Raw genomic sequence first — 24,680 nt, forward strand, 5'->3', positions numbered from 1 at the left:
GGTGGTGTTGGGTTGACGGTTGGACTCTATGATCTTAGAGGTCTTTTCCAACCTTAATGATTCTATGATTCTATTCTATGATTCTACCCTTCAATAACATTTTAAAATAAAGGTATATTTAGAGCAATTTCAATATGCACTCTTTGTCAGATACTCTTGATTTCTGGACTTGCTCTGTGCACTGAACTTAATCTCATTTAAGACTAAAGGCATAAAGCTTCGTAAGTATACAGCATTAAAAAGTGCTTGCTTATATAAGCAACTACATGAAACTGTATACATACATTTGGCTACCAGCCCATTGTGCAACACAAAACCAAGCATCTTTGATCTACTAAAAAAAAATAAAAGTCTATCAACAACCAACTAATGTTTACTTTAACATGGCTACTGCAATTAGATACACTTGTGAACAAAAGAGGATTTTGTGCATGTGTGGTGGATTTTTAGAAAAATAATAATACCTCAGTGTAAGTTACATGGTAGCACCTGCACACAAAATAAGGAAAAATACATGAAAGAGGACTTATTTTGCAGTAATGAAATTATTTTAAAAAATATTGCTATGTGTTGTTTTTCACTCTAGGGTACAATACAGTGCCAAGAAAAATGGCACCAATTTATAATTAAGATTGAGACAAAACGAGGGTCAACCTGCTGGTATGTACACCACATTCCCAACCTCTCAACATACAACTACATACACTGAAAACTTCAATAAGATTAATGACTTGCTCCTCCATTTACATTTGCAATGACAAACATTTGTAATAGGCATAAAGATCCATTCATTTCCATCAGATTCACAGAATTGTAAGAATCTCCTACACCAATTCAAATGCAGAGTGAAGTACTTTGGATTGTGTCTTCTAGTATGTCAGTAATATGCCCTAAATAAACTTCTGTAACTTTTGAATTTGTCATCCATGGATTATAAGAAAATTTACAAAAGCCTATGTTATTTTGATCATACACTAAGGGATCAGAAGTCTAGAAAAAAAGAGAAATGCAATGACAAGAAAATGTCAAAGGATGAAAGGAGGTCACTCACAAGCACTTTTGAAAAGTAAACTTTCTTCTGGCTTCCCAATACATGGGCAACACTAATTTAGGCCATATCTAAACAATGCAACAAATTAATTCCACGTTATTTTTTGTAGCTGTGCTTCTCTGCCATTAAGAACCTGAAAGGAGCATGCTATAGCTCCCAACTGGCCCCAGTGCTAGCGATTTTGCTCATGTGACAAGCTGGATGACAGAAAAATGTATGTCCATATTTTGCTCCAACATGCAACTGATACATTTCTAGAGATATCAAACCAGAGAGCTTTTGGGCCCCAAAGTTTAGTCACAGCTTCAGAATCCCTTCAACAAAAGACTAGAAGTAACTGACTGCTGACTATGGAAGTTAGAATTCAACTTACTCCATTATATAGATCGCCTCTGACATTTAGCCTTCATACACTACTTGTTTCAAATGATGTGATCCCCAAAATTATTCATATATGCTGAACCAATAGTATCAGAAAGACAGTTGTATATATAATGAAAATATTAGAAATTCCTAGATCTTACATTACAACAATTGATAAATTGGCAATAAAAAAACCCACAAGCCTGATTCAACTTTTAGTGTATCTAGATAGAATCCAGAAGTGATAGTGTTACCTAAGTGGAATTTTAGAAATGCATAAGGGTGAGATTCAGACCAAAGATTAAGACACTTAAAATGGTATCTACATATAAGACAGCTGTATAATATCTGTAAGTGAACTAAATCTAATCAAAACAATCAATCCAGCTAACCATACAGAGGATATCTACATGAGGATGAGATGAATAGCTCTCTAGATTCCAGAGTAGCACTGCACTGATTCTAACAGAGGTTATGCATGTATACACTTGGATACCTATCTTGCATGCAACCTTATAGAAACATCAAGACTATGGGGACAATTTGTACAGATTGCGACCTTTAAATGACGCTTGAAAAACTGTGGTTTAGAGTCTTAAATTACTTTGATTTTTTTAAAATACATCTTAATATGTGTGTTTAATGTAGGTTATATTAAGGGAGATAAGATGATGAAAATTGACTAAGTTAATGATTTCAGATGAGGTAGTAGTTGAGCAGTCCATTTTAATATTACAATGCTCCTTAGGTTCTATGTCTGGTCCACCTCTCTGTTCTCACTGCTTGATACATATCGAGCTGGCTTACATTTCTTTACAGCTATTACTGATCAGCAATTTTTACTAGACTAAATATAACCTCTGAACTGGCTAAACTAGACTACTGAGAAAGAGCGTTCTTAGCAGAATTAGTAGTGGAATTGTTTCACTGCCTACAAAATGACTAATCAGAATGCATAGATACTAACCAGTGGAAAATGTTGGAACTCTAAATGTCCAGTCAGTTTCACTGATCGTCATATGAGGGTGCATTCTTGAGTCTTCTCGAAGATCCCACACCAACAATGAACCATCTATTGTTCCAGCAAAAACTAATGTTGTTTTATTGGGACTAAAGCAGCAACATTCCACCTGTTAAGCAGTAAAAATATGCATGGTTGGTATTACGATAAAGGCCAATGATTTGATAAGCCTGAAATATGTTTGTTCTCCCTAGGCACGCAAATCCAGAAAAGACAGATTACAGGTGTTTGCGGCAGAAGGACAATTTATTTAAAATGGAAGTAGGATACAAGACTTTCAGTAGGCCTTCCCTTTTCAAGACAATTGTTGTGTAATCTGCATCTACTGCCAGAAAGCTGAAGGGGGTGATTCAACTGCATGATAGTGATGGGTAGAGAGAAGTCCTGACAACATCTGAACCAGCTGTTTTACTTCCATTCACTCTTCAACCACGAAATGGAGTCAAAATTAAAAAAAAAAACAAAAAATAAAACCCCCAACACTATGACCATCACTACGTTCTAGTACTGGAGCACAAAATGGAATGAGAGTAGTGTTTTGCTCAGTAAGCTCAAACGTGTATCTCAAAAGATAACATATCTTGCAGCAAGACAAGAAAACAAAATACACATCATAAAGCCATTTATTCAATGTGCAACTATACAATGTTATTAAAACATGTTATTAAAACATACCTCTGAGTCACATGTTAAAACTTTCTGAGGACTGGAGGGCTGCCAGATGTTCCAAATGCATATGATGCTCTTTCTGTCCAGTAAAACACCACCTGCCTTTTCAGGTAATCCATGCACAGAAAGTAGCAACTGCCTCTGAACTTGAGAGACATAGAGGCAGGATATTTTTCGGTCTAAACCATTAAAAAAAATCAAGAAAGAAAAGAAATAAATAAAAAAGTAAACTCACTGCAGATGAAAAAAGCATATTTAGCTGCTATAAGCAACAACCAAAGAAGCTAAGACGTAATTATGAAGAATATTTCTATTAACAGTGGGTGGCTTTTGATGCTATACAAGAAAAAAGGAGGAACTAGAGAAGGAATCAAAAAAATCAGAAGTAGAAAGCAAAAAGGAAGAGAGCCAGGAAGTTAATAGAATAATTATTCTGGGCATAAGCAAGCCAATCTGATCTGACATCAGTATATACACTGAAAATTAAGGTAAGTCTCAAACAGGAAACAGCCCAGGCCAGGCTCTTTCTGCTGCATCTCATGTGTTCATGAGATAGAATACATATGGGTTTATGTTACAATAGGTCTTCCTAACATCATTACAGATGTTTTATTTTTCATTTTTCTTCTCATCTGAACATCTACGGTTTATATGGGGAAGATATAACTGCAGTTCAAATATATCAGGCTATATTATCCCTGTTCAATAACCTTGCTTTATTTGCAGCTTTGGCTCCACTGTCAGCATAAAGAGCCTAAACGAAATGACACCTCTTGGGATGGCCTTTCAACAACAGGGGCAAGAAATTACATCCAGGGCACCCCTACATCATGCTAATCACTGGCGATATTTCTGGTTTCACAGCAGCTACGATGCTCTGACGTTCCCTATGTGAAACCAATCTGCACAGAGTTAGAGCAAGATTAGCACAATTAAAAGAAAAGTGGGCTTTACATCATCTATATATCCTGATATGTGCTGTTTGCACTTCAGTCATGACAAAGAGAATGGTATTTTTCATAAGGAAGAAGAGTTCACACTGTATACTAAAAGGTGTAGAATAAAGTTCCCTTACCATGGAGGAATGGCTGGTTAGTATTTAACTGGAAACAGCTATCACTAATAGACAGACTGGTTTGTCGAGATCTTAGTTTCCACCTGGGTTGTGTTGCAACTTGATCTTCCTCTAGCAAAACAGCAATCACCTTTCAAACATAATTACATTTATAGAAATAAAAGGGTCATCTTATCTTTCAGCTTTGCTATTTGTAGCTTTCTAAAGTATGTGGATTAATTTAATAAACCGTTATCAACTCTCTTGTTAATTTTATATTTTTGCGAATATGACTTTACAGACCTAAAAGTTGCACAGCTCTGGTTCCATTCCTTTGCAGAGAGATGAATCTCACTGATAATGAGTATTATTTAAGTAATGTATTTAAATTAGTCAGAACAAGTACTGTAAGTGAACTACCCCACTATATACTGATGCACACAACTCATAAGGGATATTAAGTACATAAGTGTACCTGGCAAGCAGACTGGAGGAAATTTGCTAATCTTTGTGAATCAATTTTAGGCGTTAGAGTTCCATTCACTGACATATCCTGGCTGTTTACGGGACCTAAGAAAAAACAAAACCCAAAACCAAACTTGAAGCTTCAAAAGGGAATCAATTAAGAAAACCATAAGAACAATGTAATTTTTAAGCAAAAGGAGAGCGGCAGGAATCGACTTCTCTTCAGCAGAAATAACAGTACTGAAGAACAAGATTTGATGGGGAATCATATCTGCTGCCAATAGAAACGGCAATCCAGAAGGAAGAAACTATTTCTGCCACTATTTCTCCACCCCCTTGTCCAGGTTTCGGCAGGGATAGAGTTAATTTCCTTCCTAGTAGCTGGTACAGTGCTGTGTTTTGGATTTAGGAGGAGAAGAATGTTGATAAGGCACTGATGTTTTAGTTGTTGCTAGGTAATGCTTACACTAGTCAAGGACTTTTCAGTTTCCCGTGCTCTACTGACTGAGAAGGCTGGAGGTGCACAAGAAGCTGGGAGGGGGCACAGCCAAACTGGCCAAAGGGACATTCCATACCATGTGATGTCATGCTCAGTACATAAACTGGGGAAAGCTGGCCGGGGGGGCCGCTGCTCGGGGACTGGCTGGGCATCAGGCGGTGGGTGGTGAGCAATTGTACTGTGCATCACTTGCTTTGAGGAGTATTAGTATTATCATATTATTATTATCATTTATTTCCATTATTAAACTGTTTGTTTTCTCACTTGTGCTCTTCCAATTCTCTCCCCCATCCCACCGGGGGTGGGGGGGAGTGAGTGAGCGGCTGTGTGGTGCTCAGTTGCCAACTGAGGTTAAACCACAACACCCCTCCACAAGGGGATTCAGAGTGCCTATAGCAGTTTGCTATCGATACAGCCTGACACATTACAAATTCTGACAATTAACGGGTTCAAAAGAGAAAGTTTATATGCATACATCCATAAATGAGTAAGATTAAAATGTTCTTCACCTCCAGCTACAAGGGCACTTTCTCCTGGATGCTGTGTCCATTTCTCCAACGTCTCAACTTCCTCAGTCTGAATGTCTCTCTCAAGATTGTCCTCGTTACACTGAACATATGCCTAAAGTAGAAAGATAAAGTGATCAATAGGTCACACAGCTAAGAATGACAGCACATAACTGAATAGAACTTAAAACAGTCATTTTAAAACTGATGTGCTCAACCTCTTCTGTTTGTAAATTCAGACCTAAGCATACTGACACAGATAGTGTCACTATTTTGTGCATGTGCATTTCACCACATTTCGCACAAGAGTGCTAGACCTACTGCAAAAATACAGAATGTCTTACATTACACATAAACACTAAACCCAGCATACCTAGGACAGTGAGCCACAAACATATAGAAAGTCCTTTAGAATATGGGGAAGGAACATGCGAGAGTCCTCTCCTAACACAGAAAGGAAATGGCCTGTCTGGCCAAAAACTTTCGATATCATTGCTTTACGGTAATTAAGGCTTAGAGATGAAAAATATTCATTTATTACTTTACTGTCCTATTAGCTTTAGTAACTTTCTTTTGTAAGGAAAATTATTTTCCACAGCAAGAATCAGCACTTTCAGGATTTAAATATTACTACATATTTGTTACCTACCTGCTTAGTGTTCATTTTACCAAAATTCCTGATATACATGTCATACTCATTTACAGGAGGCAAATCCAGTAAAGAAAAACTAACTGAGAAGTCCAGATCAATTAGTGGCAGAAGTTCTGAACTCCGTTTTCTTTAGAATGAATTACAAAAGAGAAACAAAAAAAAAAGGTTAACACCAAGTGTTTGGTATTCCAAAAAAAACCCAACTTGATTTTGTACAGTATCAGAGATCTAACAATCCATTGATCTATGCAAATTGAAGCTGTACCAACATTAACTGGTAGATAAAAATATATCAATAGAAGTACATATAATACTGTTATGAATTCTCATTTAATGTTACACTGAGATAATTATCAGATTTGAAAATGCAATACTGGTTGCAAGTGGCAAATTTATGTGGTTTATTATAAAACAAACCCAAACTTTCAAAGCCTAGCACCACCATCGTGCCTAAGTATTCAAAAGCTGTTCTGTGAGGTAACAGATGAATGTCATTTTCTCCCTATAGTTAGGATGGTGGCTAATTGTCCTAAACTAATTTTATTAACTTACATCACCTGTATGTGTACATGCTTTATAAAGATCATCTATAATATCCTGGTTTTGTTAGACTTATTCAAATGTATTTTGAATTACCTCCATTGATAATAGACTGCCTGAATTTGTACCTCTTTATATCACCAGGGAAACAAATAAAAACAGCAGCAGTCCTAAAATGTATTTTAAATACATACATGAAATGAATTTATTGCTGATTCCTAACCTTTGGACGTGAATACTGACCTCTTCCCCAAAAAGTAGGCCGCCAAAAACCATCAGTTACTGGACTATTGCACTTGATCTAAATTGTATGAAAATGAGTACTCAGGACTGAGGTAGACTATGTGTTTTTCCACTTGTATTTTTTGTTTAGAATAAGATTAGCACATTGTACAGTATTTGAGATACCTGAATCTCTTTGTCCTATGAAATGCCAAATCTTTACATCTTCCTAAATTCCCTTTCTGGAACAACAAAAAAAAAACTCAACTGCCTTATCCACCTTCCCTCAATCCTTTTACTTTCTGCCTACCTCAATTACTACTTTTTTCATCTTTGCTCCCAAATAAAACTATATTTTGATTTTTTATTTTTGTGATGTTGGTTATTATCATCAACTACAAAGAGATTCCTACCACTCCACTTGTATGGATGTGTGGATAATGAAAACACGGTTAATCTTTGTCACAGTTTACACAACTATCTATCTACTCGAATGTCATAAAACTGTTAAGATTTTATTTTAAGAGTTAACTGCTTGAATTACATACAGATGTCCGTTTACAAGTTAATTCTGTGCTCTTGCTATCGCACAGATTTCTTGGCAACGAGAAAATTTTTTGTCATCTTTCCCCTTTCTCTCTCTTACACTTTCAGACTTTTTTAATATACTTAATATAAATACAGCCCAGATGTAATTATGGGTCTGTAGCAATTCCATATCTAAACAGTCTTCTAGATGCATATTCTAGCTGCAATTTCTTCTCAGTAAGATAGTCTTTGAAAAGGGAAAAAACTAGAGCAACATGAGTTGGAATTGCTCCTCAAATATTTTAGGCTAGATTTTTCTTTATGCATAGGGACAATTTTCACATCTCCTTTTTGCTACTTAATGACATCTATTGCATTTTCTTATCCACGTTTTTATTTTTACTTCTATTTCCTAATACACCACCTCTTCACAAACATTGTGGCACAGATTGCTGAGATCTAATTCAAATGCATGAAAGTTGTTTCCTCGTTACAAATCTTAACGATACACGCAGACAAATCCTTACAATAAACTAATAAGACTCATATTAATACTTACAACTCCAAAGGGCCACAGCTCATTTATGGGATGCTTTCAGTCTATTTACTGGTAGCAATATATTATCACAGCATTAAATTCCACAAACCCTTTCTCTTTCCATGAAAATGCTAGTTATCTTCACAGGCTATATATGTTGTTAGCATGTACACAAAGTTATATACATAGTCATAATCAGTCATAGTACATAATCAGTAGAGGCTGACAAACATTTCTGAAGGCAGTTCTTTATAAATACAAGATGTAATTATGGGTCTGTAGCAATTCCATATCTAAACAGTCTTCTAGATGCATATTCTAGCTGCAATTTCTTCTCAGTAAGATAGTCTTTGAAAAGGGAAAAAACTAGAGCAACATGAGTTGGAATTGCTCCTCAAATATTTTAGGCTAGATTTTTCTTTATGCATAGGGACAATTTTCACATCTCCTTTTTGCTACTCAATGACATCTATTGCATTTTCTTATCCACGTTTTTATTTTTACTTCTATTTCCTAATACACCACCTCTTCACAAACATTGTGGCACAGATTGCTGAGATCTAATTCAAATGCATGAAAGTTGTTTCCTCGTTACAAATCTTAACGATACACGCAGACAAATCCTTACAATAAACTAATAAGACTCATATTAATACTTACAACTCCAAAGGGCCACAGCTCATTTATGGGATGCTTTCAGTCTATTTACTGGTAGCAATATATTATCACAGCATTAAATTCCACAAACCCTTTCTCTTTCCATGAAAATGCTAGTTATCTTCACAGGCTATATATGTTGTTAGCATGTACACAAAGTTATATACATAGTCATAATCAGTCATAGTACATAATCAGTAGAGGCTGACAAACATTTCTGAAGGCAGTTCTTCAGAGAGATGCCTTCCTGAATTTCCTAATCTGTCTCCACTGTCTAGAGAGGAAGCCTAGACAATGAACTTGTGTAAAATTTGGGCATATCAATTCAGGCAAGGTGAATTAGACAGCCTAGACAATAAAATCTCCCTTATGTGAAGATTAGCCACTGATGTGCAGCCACGAAGCAGTGGAATCTAGTATTATCAACAAAATTTAATATTCTTGCATTTTGCATCCAATTGATGTAACAGAAAATTGGAGATATATACAGTGCTTCAGATAAATCTGGAGCTTCTGGCAAGTTCAAGAAACAGGCATCAATTTGTTTCTTTAATACAGAGCTGTCTTAGATGTCTCAAATCTAGATCAATTTTAGATGAGTAATAACATGTTTTTACACCAACTGGTGTTATCCCTAAAAGGGAACATGCTATTTTGGCAACAGTATGTACCATATAGAATCTTGATTATTTCAAGAAATTACAGTTCTGCAGAGCCCTGAGAGCAGCTAAAAGGCTTGCTCTTCAGTACTGTAAGTCAATATCTAATTAAGTGACTGAAGAATCATACAAAGAAATTACAATCCTGGCAACTCATTCTGTAATAAAATGATACACGTAAACTGATATATAGATAAATTTCTGCTATAAAATGACATGTAGCAAAGCCTGTAAATTATATTTACTTAAGAACTAATTACTGTTAGCTTACAAAATAATATTTAACTCTAAAAGCCTCAAGTTTTTAAACTTCACATATTTCAAATATAATGAAAAAAATTACATCTCACACAGTGAGTTGCCATTTTGTGTGGATTATTGAAAATACACTTACTTCTGCTTACTAGCCATACTTTGGCTACTTTGTCGTTGGTTTGCCATTTGAAAATCCATGAATATTCCACAAAAAGAGTTTCTGACAGAAGGGTATTGCCTTTCTGTGATATTATAAAACTTTGTTAGTGTTATAATTCACACTTTAGAGTGCATTAAAATGTAAAGCATTAAGTCTAAAAAGCAACAGATTTATTACGACACAGCTGCTAAAAGTTACCAGTTTGAACATTACACAACGTGCTCTAGCACAGTTATCAGTACAATAAGCTTCTTAACTTCAGTAATGGGCCAGCATTTTTCCCTTATTATGCTCCTTTACCAATCAATTCAAAATGACTGACAACTGTAATTCTTATTTTAGAAGATTATGATGCAGAAAGTGCCTCTTTCTTCTGCGATCAGCAGGTCCCTTGCTCCCCTGTGTACAGTAAAACGCTCTATGACCAATTCTAAAAATTGTACCAAATTCACGCAGACTACACTATCTGCATGCTACACCTCTAAATAAGAATTCATCGCTACAGCTAGTGGAGAACCTCATCAACACAAGCTTAACTGATGCACTTGGATGAATAAGCAAAACATTGAAAACTGTTGCTTTAAAAGCCACAGTTAATGGAACAACTACAATATCTGATGTCATGTCGATTTTACTCCCTTTCCTGGCTAGGTAGTAGCTAATCGACCTTAATCTCCAACTTCCAGTCAGGACCAATGGTGTTTCACTTCCTCAGAGGAAGACTGCCTTTTTAGATAATACTTGTAAAATGCTTTTAAACTTCTAAAAATCATTACCAGAATGATCAACAACCATTTTAACCAAATGAGATCAAAACTTCATCAAAAAAGTGTTGTGTATTCTTCAATAAAGCACTGCGTGCTACAATTCAGAATTTAAAAATCTGATTCTGTATTAGAATTCCATCCTGTTAGATCTATAGCATTAATGGAATTCTTTTATTAATTCCATATTGTTCGTTAGAAAAATAATAATAATTGCATAAATCTTCTGCATGAAGAAATTCATATTACAGTATACTGATTCTGACTTGCAATGACTACTTAACCGAATATCTATTGATACTGTAAAGACTTACAGAAACTCCATGCTATTCTTCCGTGACTGTACTAACTTTGTACAAATTAGAGTAAAAAGCTGTTTAAGATTCTTTTGCACAATGAGTCTGTACTGTCGTTCACACGAGTGGAGAGTGCAAAGGGGAACCACAGCTGTAGTTAGTTAAATAAGTAGATCTGGCACTCACAGGTATCAGATCGGAAAACAAGACAACAATTCCATAGTCACATTTCAGAAAAAAACTGCATTTTAAAAGTGATATAGAACTATATATTTAAGTAGTATCTGTATTTCTCTCGCCTTTCCACCCAGAGCAGTGACTTCAACTTTGCTTAAAAGAAAAAGGCAAATTAATGTCACCGGAAGACCCAAACTGTTCCAGCACTCCTCCGGTTTTCAAAATCCAGACTCTCATATCCTTCTCTTACCCAAAATAAGACATATTAAATGTCAGTCTGTAAATTTTTATACTTCACATTTTAAATGATTGGTAATGCCTCTGAATCATTCTCTAGCAATGTGAAAGTTACAGTACTTGCCCACAAACCTAACTGACTCATCCAGGGGACCAGATTTCTGCCTTTAGGCAGACTTCTAGAAAAGTGGCCTGTTTACTCCTAAGTTGTATGTGTTATTCATACATTTAATAAAAAAAGACAGGTGTCTAGTCACATACCCATGATTGGTTCCTTTTTTTCATTTTCAATTTTCTTTGGCAGTGAAGTACAAATTCTATCATTTTCTGCACTAATTGCTCTTTGAATTTCTTCAATTTCTGATGTTCTGGAAAATGGAATCTCTCTTAGGTTTTCTTCTCCATCTCTTTCTTCACCACTTTTGTCTTCATCATCATCAAAATCATCCTCATAATCCTTTAAAAGTAACAGGACTTTCAATAACTAATAAACATGGATTATAGATATGTTTTTCAAGACCTTTTTAAGAAATCATAAAATGCTGTCAAAATAAAAATAAAATTCTCATACAGATGGCTATAAACCCTCCGACTGAAAGGCATTTTAAAATAACTGATAGAAAGAAAATGGCATGTCTTGATTGTGCTGTAATTTTAATCAAGAGAAGGCAATCCCACAGTGTTGTTCTTCAGTGCCCAAAAAGATTCCTTTTTAAAAAAAAAATATTCTAAAGTAGGAACTACAAGTATAGGTGAATTATGTGTTCCTTAAAGAAATAAAATGACAGTGTTCAGTGGCATAAATGCTTCACAGATGTATAAAGTTGTTTATTTGATAGTTTTAATTCAAGCTGCCCTTCAATGGCAGGCTCAAATTTACTAAACTGCCGCACTATCTGTTTGCAAGTCCATACATAAGGCTCATACTTTAATAATTCTCTTAACTAAGACAAATCATCTCGTGCTAAAAAAATCACCTAACACAAATGATATGAACAAGTCTTAAACGTGCTCATTTCTCTCCACTGAATGGCAAAGGGCTACTATAGTGCATGTCTCAACAGTGGATATCACTCCTAACGTAAGTGAAGATGAATTCTAGCTTCGCTGAACAAAGAAGTAGTTGGTTCAGCTAGCAATGAAAGCATATTCAACACACTCTTCTATCTTAATAACTTTAAACAAAAAGAGAGCTAAAAGTAAGAGAGTTCAATTAAACAAATTAGTGAAGGGACTGCTGTGTGTCAATACTTTTTTCTACAATATTTTTGTAATGAAAAACAATGAGGCTTTCCTTTCCTCCTGAAATTGATTATTTGCTCCCATTATTTAAAAAATTCAGCATTTTTCACAGAAAATCATTTAAATAATTGAAATCCGGGAAGGCAGAAAGAGCATCTTGGGAAGACCTCAACTCAAAAGCAAAATTGGTTCCCAACTCCTGATGAAAACTAAGTAAATATATAGCAGAGTTTCTACATAACATTTTAGTTACTTATTATCTGCTGTTAGCCAAATTAAGGTCACTGTCACCAAAAAAGAGGATGTAAAAACCATGTAACAGCCTGTAATTTTTATTTCTGTGAATAAAGTTAATCACTATTTTGATACTTGAGAACTATTTCAAAAGGACAATTGTATGCTTTTACTTACTTCAAAATCATCTTCATAATTTGCTGAAAAGTTATCAAATCCTGTATCTGAATTATACATGCATGTATCTTTCATTTCCTAAATGAGAAAAATAAATGAAACTCTTAAATAATCTTACAAAAAAATTAAATCTTTATCTGCCAAATCTTAGCATAAAGGTAGATGAATAGTTGTTCTTCTCAGATATTTCTACATTTTCAAGCAAACATACAACAAAGTCAGTTTAGAAATATAAATAAAAGTGTATTAACAAGTGATAATTACTGACTTAAAATAAGACAAAACAGAATTTAACCCTATCTTGGGAAGACCAACTGTTTTACTACTAGTATTTTTACTGGGAAAGACATAAAAACTGCTGTGTTGCCTATAATTTCAATAGTATACAGTAGCTCTTATGATGGTATAACAACAAAATAAGACAGTTCTACTTTTTCAAGGATTAGACAAAATTATCCCTATACCTAGGTTATACTGGGGGACTCAATCTGTTAACAAAATAGTGCAGATGTTGGAACCAGGAAAACAGAGACATGGATACAACTGGAAAATAAGATATTTTTATACATAAATAATGTTGTTAACATTGAATCCTCTACTGTATTTACATGGGATAAGATTTATGGCATCCCTGAAATAACTTCAAGAAATTGCCTTTCTCTAGCTTACTGAACTTGATTAAAATAACGCCATTTAATTACCCCAACATGTACCTCAAACAAACACAAAGCTTAAAATGACACACACTGATCTATCCAGTCTTTAGTCAGCCTTTTCCTTCAATAGCCTCCTCAAACTCATAGACTAAATTATCCACGTGTAAGGGATTTCAGCAGATTTCAAAATGGAAATAAATGTGAGGTTTTATGAAAATTATCCAGCATAACAGCACACCTATTACCTGCTTCTACATTTACAACCAAAGGATAGCAGTTGGTTGTCAAACACCAAGTTAGGCACACTTTTGATCCTTTCATGACTCTTCGAGAGCTAGAGCCACCTAGTTTTCACAGCATGTAGTACTTTCAAAAGTATTAAGGACATTATATAGCAGTAAACAGCTTCTATGGATACCTTACTTTTCAGAGTCATCAGACTCCTAGAACTAGGACTACAGTACTCCAGTCTTTCTGGTTGCTGCTTTTTGTCATTTCTCAGATCAATCTTTGGATCAAGAATAAATTATATTAGTCAGGTTGTCCATCCAGGCAAAACTGGCCAAAACTGGGCAAAATTTCCCCAATTCGTTCTGCCTGCAAGGTTGCAGGTACCCAGCAGTAACTAATTCATATAGAATTTTTTTAAAATCCTTATTCCATTTAGTCAAAGGCACACGTAGTAATACACCCATAAAGACGGTTATAGGCTTTATTACCTTACTATAATCATCTCTGAATATGCCTATAAAGCTGTCATTTTTATTAATAACACAGAGATGTTTATAACATTCAATCTGTTACACATACAGTTTTTACACACTAAAAACCTCTACCTGTCAGTAGTCGTCAAAATCTTACCGGCCTCATAAGAACCTCCTATATTCTCATAGGAAATCAGAATCATCCTATCACAGCTAGGTTCCTACTTTAAAGAATATATGAAGAATATATTGTCAATAAAAACCAGGATTAGGAAGTCATGCTGGAATACCTGAGTGACTGTAGCATATGGCGTAACAAATGTATGAAGAAATTCAACAGCATAAAGTGCAAACCCATGGAATTTGATTGAATTATACCTGTTGAGTTAGGTCTTAAGTAGGGATCTCACCCTCCTAGGTTGCCTTCTATTGCCAATGAAGACAGAGAAGATAATGGAAAAGGAGACCAAATATAAAAGGACTGAACTGCCTATTTCTCTCCACAAACTACAAGGGAAATTTAGGTCCTCACCACAGACAATTCACACCAAAAGGTGAGCTGAATCTGGGCCTTAAAGATTAGCATCAATGCCAGCTGCTACCTGGAACCTCAGCTGTTGGAATCAATAGAAGAAGAGAACAGTTTGAACATATTAGTTGATCCAGGATGACTGTTGGCCACAGTGGTAAGAGCTGTGCAGACTAAATCTAAGAATATGTCAGAAAGTTTCTTCTTTCAGGAACAGATAAGTATTTATGTCATGTACTGTACTACACAAGGCAGTGGTGAAAATTCACATTCAGTACTGTGTTCAACTCTGGTCTCCCATATTCAAGAAAAATTAATGCAAATTGAAACAGACAAAGAGACAGCTGCTAGAATGATGAGAAGAATGAAGAATTTGGCTTGCATAGGTCAGCAAAATTAAGTCAGAGAAGAGACAAACATGCTTTCTATAAGCTCATTAGGGGAAGAAAACCCTAAAAAAATATTTGAGCTAAACGCTAGCACTAAAGCAAGAATAATGGAAACGTATTGGAAATTAGAAGAAAAGAATAACAGAGGTCTTAGAACATCCTTGAAAGAGAAGTATTTCTGGCATAAAAACAGCCAGGTTTTAATAGAAGTTAGTATGGTTTTGAAAGATACATGGCTGAAAGATAAATGAAAGATATATGGCTGCCCGTAACATGAGAATATGGAAAAGGTTCTCTTCATTAGGTACTATTACTTCTTCCTAGATCAGGACCATAATCCTACAACATTCCAAAACAGAATTTGGATTTTGGGGGATGGTCACAAACAGTTGAAAATATGACAAAATATTTTAAAACTTTTTATGGTAAAGTTAGGCTGTATCTGCACAAACTGGTCCAAATGAACCCAAGTCTCTACAGCTTGCACTTCAGACTTGCTGAAAACTTGGTTCTGTCTGCACCTGTCCATTTAAACATATAAAAATACTTTCCTGTTTCTTACGGCAACTGTTCTAAGAGACGGATATGAATTACATTGCTAGCTGCGTTTTACTTGGCTTACACTACATATTATTTGCTTTTGTCAGCTGTTTATAGAAAGAAATAATACACTTTAGGTATGTGTAGGTGATTTGTAGATTATTTGTATTACACATCTGAACTCTTCCACTTATTGAGAGTTATTTTTTCAAGCATAGAAGATACTGAAATACAGTTGAATAGACGGCTACCTTCAATGCTTAGCAAATTTATACAGAATAAACCAATTTTCTAATGCTGTATCCAGAAAGAGAGGTTAGGAGATACCTGGAGACCAATACACATAAATCTTATCTTATCTTAGAATGGCATCATATTGAAATACATATTGTAATTGTTATTAATCCCAAGAAAACCGCAACATTTTAAGTACCAAAACCAAGTATTTTTACCTCTTGTCTTATGTCCCCTTCCTCTCTTTCAATGAGTTTTCCTTTATCTTTTACAGTCCTATTGAAAAAGAGAACATCAATTTTATTGATTAACTCAGAAGCAAGCACTAATTTAAATTTCCAACAAACTGAAATATTTCTACAAAAACTTTTATAGATCTCCATTTGTGATACGAAATGATAATGAAACAGCCAAGCGATTAATCAGCTAAGAACTACAAAGACCTTGTCCAAATTTAATGCCTATAATTGCATAAAAATGGAAGAAAAATTAAGGAGAAAAAAACTATTAAACCAACACATCTATTAGCTGTATTAATATCTGCAGCAAACTGGAGGTCAAGATCAGGTTGGTGTAATGTGCTCTAAAGCTATAAATCATAGACTGACATTCAAACCTGGTCTTTCGTTCAGGGGTTTTATTTATGACGACAATACAGTCAGGGTCAGAGAGCAGGAGAAAATCAACAACCAGCTCTGCTCCTTAACAATCTATTTGATTATTTTATAAGTAGAGTATCGGACTTCAAGAAGAGAATGTTCTGACTTCTTAAGCAAGAGGGTGTTCATATATACTGCTGTTGGGACTGACGAACATAAGAAAAGGCAACAATAAAAATAAAAATTTGGCTGGATCCTCCCATAACCAATCAGAATGATTCAACGTTGACAGTGCTTGAGGCTGAACCCGGATTTTGGGACATCCCAATAAACCATACTGCCTTCCTTGCCATTCAGAAATGGCTAACTCCTTTTCCCCAGCTATGCACAAGCAATGACTCCCCCACAACACCCCATCAGCAACAGCTTCAAAATAGAACCTGTATATTCGGCACTGCTTGACACAGTTGAGTGCTGCTGCTAGGAAGCATCCCAACATACGTATTCTGAAATATTTCATTTTTTCCTTTTGTACAGGAATACGCTTCCACAATGACACATTCACTACGACTGAAGTGATCTGTCCCATGCTTAAGAAACAGTAGTAATACTTAGCCAATAGTGGTAGTGACTTCACTATCTCTGTCAGTGTCCCCAGAAGCCAGCATGCCAGTCTTCTATTTAGCTAGGAAGCTAAACTAGGGTTTAAGAATGAGAATTGTGACTGACAACATACCCAGAGAGTTATACTTCAGAATATCATATAGGGATTTCACATGGCTGAAGCATTAAAGAATGCAAAGAGAACTAGAATATATAGAGAACTTCTGTAAGATTTTATATTTGCTAGTAATAAAACCTAGAAATATCATCCCGAAATTTTACTGATCCTACTGAGGATGATCTGGACCTTTCCCTTTCACATACAACAGTAAACTTGCTATATATATACCTAATGTTTTAGATACCATCCAGAGTAGGAACTAAGTAGAGATATTCAAATTAAAATAAACAATATAAGAGAGTCCTATGTAGTTCATCATGAACCTTACATGTGTCCACGTGATTGCACAGTGAATTTCCAGGTGGTACAATACAGCATTTCTGTCTCCCAAACTAAGTGCCCAGATTAATATATATGTAGTTTGCAAGGATTGCAAAATATCTCTTGCTATCCTGGGGTAGGAAAAAAAAATGGAATACAAATACATACATTTTTATATTAATCCTCTTAGAGGCAACACACAGACTTTTTTTTTTTTAATTGCTATAGTATTGTACAAAGGGCCTATGAAAAAAAATATATTCACCCTAGATATTTGAGATCAAGAATTCATGCTTATTTGTTTTGGTGGTGACTGAATCTTAGTAGATACCATACAGTATATAATTATTTTAAATCTCTGAATTTACCTCACACGCTGATGGCTCATTTCTTCTTGAATCCTCTCCTCCTTTTTGTATTCACTGTTCTATAAAAGAAGTCACAATATTCGTGTGTCAGAAATGCTGGGAGGAAATATGTATCTGAACCTGTATTAGTAATAGTGATATTAAACAGTAAGAAATTAATTAATTCTAATGAATTATTTCAATGACACATACTATTTTTTATCAGTCATTGCTTGTAAGAAGTTCTGTGTACGAACTAACGTCAGAATAATCTCCTCCTTACAGATATGGTAAGCAAAGAAAATAAACACCCATAAAAGATATGCTATACACATAATATGAGCTTCTCCTGAAAATATTAAATACTTGGGACTGAAGTTTGTCTACATCCCCTTCTGCATTGAATTTCAGAAAGGAAACAACAAGGGATCTTGAGTCTTCTCCTTTGCTTAACAAAACCTTATAATGCTTTACCAGAGTAAATTCTGGCTTTTTATAGGATATGTTCACATTAGTATGTTAGTAACAATGGTTAAAAAATGCTCTGGGCCCAGTGTATACCGCTTAAATTGTAAGCCCAGAGCACTTTCCTAAATAACTCCTAGGCGTGGCTGAAAAACTGATAGGGACTAAGGGCTGACCTCAGTAGGCTGTGGCCAGCCTGTTTCAAAGAATGAGATTTTAACAATATGGACTGCAACAATTCATACCAGTTGGACCCAGGGACAGAGAACAGTCTCAGGCACTTTTAATTCCCAGTATGGGGACCTGACTCTTAAATTCGGTATTATGAAGGTTTGCTTAAGTTTGGAAATGTATTCAATAGGTTCTTTAACATAAAGGTGGTTTTTTCTATCCATGAACATCAGAAAAAGAAACATAACTCTGAGACAGAAGCATCAGCATCAGTGTGTATATTCTGTAACAGCTACTTGAGTAAATTTCCAAGGAAGTCAAACCTTGAGCAAGCTCCTGATAGACTTTTGAATTCTGCTGCAGAAAGTCAGTTACAGGAATCACTTGTGGTGGGCCCCTACGCTGAAGATGCCTAGTATTTTCTCTAGAAAATGTATTTCTGAACTTTTCTTTGAGAAGCTTGTACATCTTCACTCTTTAGGCAGCAGAAGAAACTACCCTAGACCATCTGAATGGTTCTATGTTCCATAAAACTTATCTGATTTTAAGACTTACAAATTACTATATATTTCTTCTCTCATTCTTGTAGAATGAATACTTGTATTATAAAAAAACAGTAAAAAATGTCAAAGTTTTGATTAAGTCTCTAGGATATAACACCGTATTAAAGATATTCTATGGCTTCAGAAGTAGAGGCAAAAACCATAAATATAAGGGATCTATACTCACGTGCCTACTTGTGAGTTACATGTCCATGCCCCCTTTATAGGCAACATCGAAAATAGCTTCTGTTAAAATCATATTTTTTTTCTATAAAGGCAGCCAATACATTTTAATGGAACTCTAGCCTAATCTCATCTCCACTTCAAAGTGTTAGTAAAAATTTCAAAAGTCATAGCAATAGAGTTTTATGAATAAAAGACGTTTCTAACGTATAGACAAGTTTCTAGTTTAAATTTCATGGAAGGAATCAGCTCTGGGTTAGGATACTTAAATGCAGATGTAGCATTTTAATCTACCAATTTAGCCTCAAATTTCAGAAACAGTTGACTTACAATCCTAGTATTTTTATTATTCACCTTACCAATGATGATATATCAACAAAGCGAGTTACAAGGTAATGTTTTAAAGTCTTAACAAAACTAACCCTTAGATCATGCTTCTTTCTTTCATTTTCTCTACTTTTTACTCTCCCATTAGCTTCAGCTGGTTGCCCTTCTCTGTCTCCATGGGAAGACCCCTCTTTAGATCTCTTTGATTTATGTTTTTCTTCCTCTTCCTTTTCATAACGTTTATGACTTCTCTCTTTTGAAAGCCTCTCTTTTCCTGGCCTAACAGAATATTCTTTTTTTATTCTGTGTCTTCTTTCTCCCTCTTTATCCAACTCTTGATCTTTCTGTAACTTGTGTACTGCCCTTCTCTGTCTCCATGGGAAGACCCCTCTTTAGATCTCTTTGATTTATGTTTTTCTTCCTCTTCCTTTTCATAACGTTTATGACTTCTCTCTTTTGAAAGCCTCTCTTTTCCTGGCCTAACAGAATATTCTTTTTTTATTCTGTGTCTTCTTTCTCCCTCTTTATCCAACTCTTGATCTTTCTGTAACTTGTGTACACGTTCACCTTCTTCAACTTTGTAGGCTAAAAATTTGTCAATGCTCTTTTTGGTATCAGGATCCTGGAAAGAGAAAAATAACATTAAAGAGTTAGAAAGTTCTCCAAGACTGTTTTATGCTCACAGGTCCATGCATTTTTGACCATTAGAATGATGTATTTGTAAGTACCTAATCTCCTTCTGCCACATGGATTTTCCAGCCATTTTTTTAAAATCTCCTACGATGGCAAGTTTCAAATTATCGTATCACTTGAGATTCTGATATTTCTTCTGGGACATCATGTACTTTGCTACAGAAAATTCTTTGGATTATGTATTGTTCACACAAAAATTTAATTCTTTGTTTACTAGGTGGTCTAACATAAAACAGGATGTATACTTACCAATATCCTTGTAATAAAGGCATAAACAGCAGATGGAAAATTTTGATGTAGTTGTACAAAAATAAAGCACTGTTTGCTATGCAAATTTTATTTTACTTTTACTTTAAAAAAAGAATGAAGTATGTCCTTAAAATAGTGTGTTTTGTACACTTGTGAGGACCTTACTATCTATGCATCTCTTGGATTTCTTGGGAACTGGAGTCCGATCCAGTTCTTTATTATTCTACAATTTTGTCTTATTCCATTATGAAACACGTCATTCCTTTCCCTTCCTTTACCTTCTTTTCTGTATGTCTTCTTTCTCGCTCTTCAATGCTTGTTTTCTCCTCCTCTAGAAAATATATGTATAAATTAATGAACAAATTTTATTATACTCAAACTCTGTACATAATTAACTCTAGCAAGTAGAAAATAGTATTTCAGTGACATGGGTTTTCTAAAACATAAGAGCTTTCTAAAAGTAACGCAATACTCTCTTGAAAGTCTCTCTCCAAAACTGGTTACTCCTTTTTCTTTCCTAATGAATCTCTCTGTTCTCAGTCGTCTTCTGTAATGGTAAGAGTAATGACACATGCTACTAACTTCAGCAATCACCCTGCAACTTGGGGATTCAAATGGATCACTAGAGAATGTCTAGGCAGGAAGGCACTTACTCTCTTCAGGTCAGCTGACCAACAAAAACAGTGACATTCGCCCTCTCTTCAGAGGAAGGGAAACAAGCATGAAAATTTTTAAAAGCACCAAAATAAAACTAGGTTACCACAAGATTCCATAAAGATATACATTTCAGTAGGTACTCACACCTGCCTGTCTTTATCCTCTATGTACAGATGGGGTATGGTTTCAGAGTATTTCTATCTAAATATCAAATATTTCAAAGTACAACAGCAACCCAAAGCAACTTACCCAAATGATGCCTGCTTTCTCTTCTTCTGTGATGTTCTTTATCTCTTCCTTCATATGATTTCAGATTATTTTGTATATCTGTTTGCTTTATCTCATGTCTTTTATGTTTTTTGTCTCTTTCTCTATCGCTCTCCCTGTCTTTATCTTTTGGTACCCTGTATCTTTCCTTCTCCAGACTTGACTCTTGAAGCTTATCCTTGTATCTCTCTCGGTCTCCTTCTCTCTGGTGCTCTTTTCCCCTTTCTCGCTCTCTCATTTTATCCCTGTCTCTTTCACCAGATTTAAATCTCTCTCGCTCTCTCGTTCTTTCCTTGCTTTTCCCTCTGTCTTTGCGTTCATGTTTATGAGTGTCTGTGTCATGAACAGACTTCTCTTTCTGCAGTTTCTTTTCTCTGTGCTTTTGGTCTTCATTTTGACTATCTGGTTGTGATGCCTGAAATAAAAAAAAAATTAAAAATCTATTATTATAATTCAGCAATCTATTTTAATATAGTATATTCATGTGAAAAAAAATAATGGATTGCTAACTATGAATTTAATTTCCCAAACTGTATTAAAATGCTGATCTATTTCTAGGCTTACTTTGTAAAATTACTAACATTATGTCTGTACATATTGTAAAAAGAACTAATAAATGAAATAAATAATAAGCTGCATTTTCAATGTATTTGAAAAGAATTTGGTAAAAAAAAGAAAATTTACTGTGGAACCATGCATTCTGTTTAGAGCTAGGTTGAAAAATTAACTAAGCATCTTAAAGCTGTTAGCTCATGTAGACAGAAACTGTGCCATCTTGTAAAATATGTTACAGATATAAACAATAATGATAGATAACTGGGCATCCTGCAGCTGCCTTTAGAAGAGAAGATTAGCTTTTACTTGAACAGAAAGCAGCATATAAAAACTGTGAAAGAAAGTTTTTGTCCTAGATCCCCTGAGGATGCAACTATTCTTATATTTTTTTAAAGTCATAAGAGACTATATATTCCTGAAGTAAGTAGCACAACTCCCACTGATTTCGCTACATCCATGATTTCAGCTATTTACTCAATGCAGAACAAACAGAACTTGCTTTGATTATAGTCAATGAGTAAAGTGAATTAAACTTTATCCATCTGTTTCACAGAAATGAAAGTCCAACCACACCACTTCTGTTGGAACCAAAGCATTTCAACTCAAATTTGTTTGCTTTAGCCCACGTGGAATTAGTGGAAATGTTACCAAATGTCTGAAAAATACAAAGCACTTATACTGTAGCACTGGCACTGAAATAACAGGGAGCTTTGAAATGTAATTGATAGAAACCTAGGTAATAGATTAACAAGTAGGATGCTTTAGTTTATCAAAAAACTAATGAAGATCTGCACAAGACAGAAAAGAAGATACATATTAGAAAACAGCTTTTAAAAAAATATAGCACAAAACTAATATGAGTATCAGTGGTGTAACTGACTGGAGCCTGAATGCCTATTTGACAAGTGGATAAAGTAATTAACCAGTTTAAAAGTGCGTGACAAACATGATAGATGATGGTAACAAATACAATACATAATATAAATGTAGGAAAGTGAATCAGTATGTATAAAGCAGAGCTGTAACTTGGATTTGGGTGGCCAGCAAATCAGACCCCATTGTGTGCTGTGTGATTACCATAACAATGGTATTTTTTCCATTTACCTAATTAAGAAATCTGTAGAGTAATCTTATATGACTTGTGTAGCTAGAAACAGTTGAGTGGGCCAGCCTCTGGACACACTTGGACTAGACAGATTCCAGAACAGTCAGTTGTGGCAAGGAAGTTAGCAGCCACACATTAAAGATCTGTACTGTCTGTATTCAGTGATGCAGATTTGAAGTGTCTGATGTACCAAAAAGCTTTAAAGACCTATTATAGATCCCACAAGGCAGAGTGGTTAGTAGAACAAACAGTCAACCCTTTATGTTTAGACTGTCAATAAATTCCACTGCTGTAAGGTAACTTAACATCAAAACTAGTAGAAATAAAACAAAATCACCCTAAGATGTTTTCTAAGTTCTTCTGATTTCCAAGTATCTTCTTTGGTTCTTCTCTAGAACAGAAAAGACAGCAAAAGACTGAGTAAATAATTTGCAGAGAGAAGTAAATCATTTAACAACGAATAGTTTTTCAAAGGAAAGGATCAAGGTATATATGGCAAGTACCACTGAATTTTGTAATGTAAACATTAATTTGATTTAGCTCTAATGCATATACTTACAGCACACCTGATCTGACTGGACCTGGAAGAGGCCTGAAGCTCAGACTTCTACTGGGTTATCCAGCTCTGCACACACACGGTAACCAATTTTGAGGGCAGTGCCTATGGTGGGTAACAGTGCGGCCCTTCAAAGACGACTTAAAATTGGTCTTCCAATGATAGACCAAACTGGTACACACAGTCAGGCCACTTTTGGAAAGTTATCAATGTCATTAGGTTCAATCTCCTGCTCTGTTAGATCTAACTTCAAAGTCCTGGTCAGGGACTTATTTAGGTGAGGTTTTAATATGTCTGAAGTCGGAGGTTTTCTGGGCAACCTGGTTCTTGGGTTTGACCATGCAATTAAAAATGTTTTCCTTATACCGAGTCATAATTTCCCTTGCTGATAGTTAGGGCCACTACCTTCTGTCCTCTCACTGTACATCTCAGAGAAGAATTTGGCTCCATCTGTTCCACAGATCCTCTTTAGATACCTGAAGACAGCAGTTAGATCCCCTCTTAGTTTTCTTTTCTCTAGCCTGAACAGCTCCTTAGCCTCCTTCCCACATACATCAGGGCTCCAGCCCCATAGACATCTCAGTGCCTCACTCTAGAATCTCTTTAGTACTGGGGGCCTTAAAACCAGACATAGTACTGCAGACAGGGCCTCACAAGTGCTGAGCAAAGGAGAATAGTCTTCCCTACACCTGCTAGCTATGGTCTTCATGATACACGTAACCAGTATGTGGCTGACCATATCCAGTATGTGGTTAACCATAACCACCTGAAGAGCACCCTGATGACTTACGTTCAAGTTTCTGTCCACCAGGACCCCCAGATCCTTTTTCTGCAGAACCACTCACAGAACCCATTCACATGGCAAACAGTAAATACAGTGTTTTCCCCTTAGACAGATCAT

General features: G+C 35.3%; 1 protein-coding gene across 1 annotated transcript in view; it reads right to left on the bottom strand.

Moving 5' to 3' along the window:
* Positions 1–24,680, bottom strand: part of WDR60 (WD repeat domain 60) — a 38,037-nt gene that overhangs the window by 10,054 nt on the left and 3,303 nt on the right. Inside the window, exons 2-17 of the mRNA XM_019471881.1 lie at positions 23,561–23,614; positions 21,546–21,978; positions 20,918–20,970; positions 20,057–20,319; positions 19,793–19,865; positions 18,031–18,089; positions 16,237–16,294; positions 12,967–13,044; positions 11,575–11,770; positions 9,819–9,921; positions 6,278–6,407; positions 5,632–5,743; positions 4,634–4,728; positions 4,180–4,309; positions 3,111–3,283; positions 2,382–2,544 (exon numbers count right to left, since the gene is read on the bottom strand). Coding sequence (XP_019327426.1) covers positions 2,382–2,544; positions 3,111–3,283; positions 4,180–4,309; positions 4,634–4,728; positions 5,632–5,743; positions 6,278–6,407; positions 9,819–9,921; positions 11,575–11,770; positions 12,967–13,044; positions 16,237–16,294; positions 18,031–18,089; positions 19,793–19,865; positions 20,057–20,319; positions 20,918–20,970; positions 21,546–21,978; positions 23,561–23,614 — 2,173 coding nt within the window. The remainder of the gene's footprint in view (positions 1–2,381; positions 2,545–3,110; positions 3,284–4,179; positions 4,310–4,633; positions 4,729–5,631; positions 5,744–6,277; positions 6,408–9,818; positions 9,922–11,574; positions 11,771–12,966; positions 13,045–16,236; positions 16,295–18,030; positions 18,090–19,792; positions 19,866–20,056; positions 20,320–20,917; positions 20,971–21,545; positions 21,979–23,560; positions 23,615–24,680) is intronic.

Source organism: Aptenodytes forsteri, unplaced genomic scaffold, assembly GCF_000699145.1.
Source record: "Aptenodytes forsteri isolate BGI_AS27 unplaced genomic scaffold, ASM69914v1 Scaffold257, whole genome shotgun sequence".
Taxonomy (NCBI): Eukaryota; Metazoa; Chordata; class Aves; order Sphenisciformes; family Spheniscidae; genus Aptenodytes; species Aptenodytes forsteri.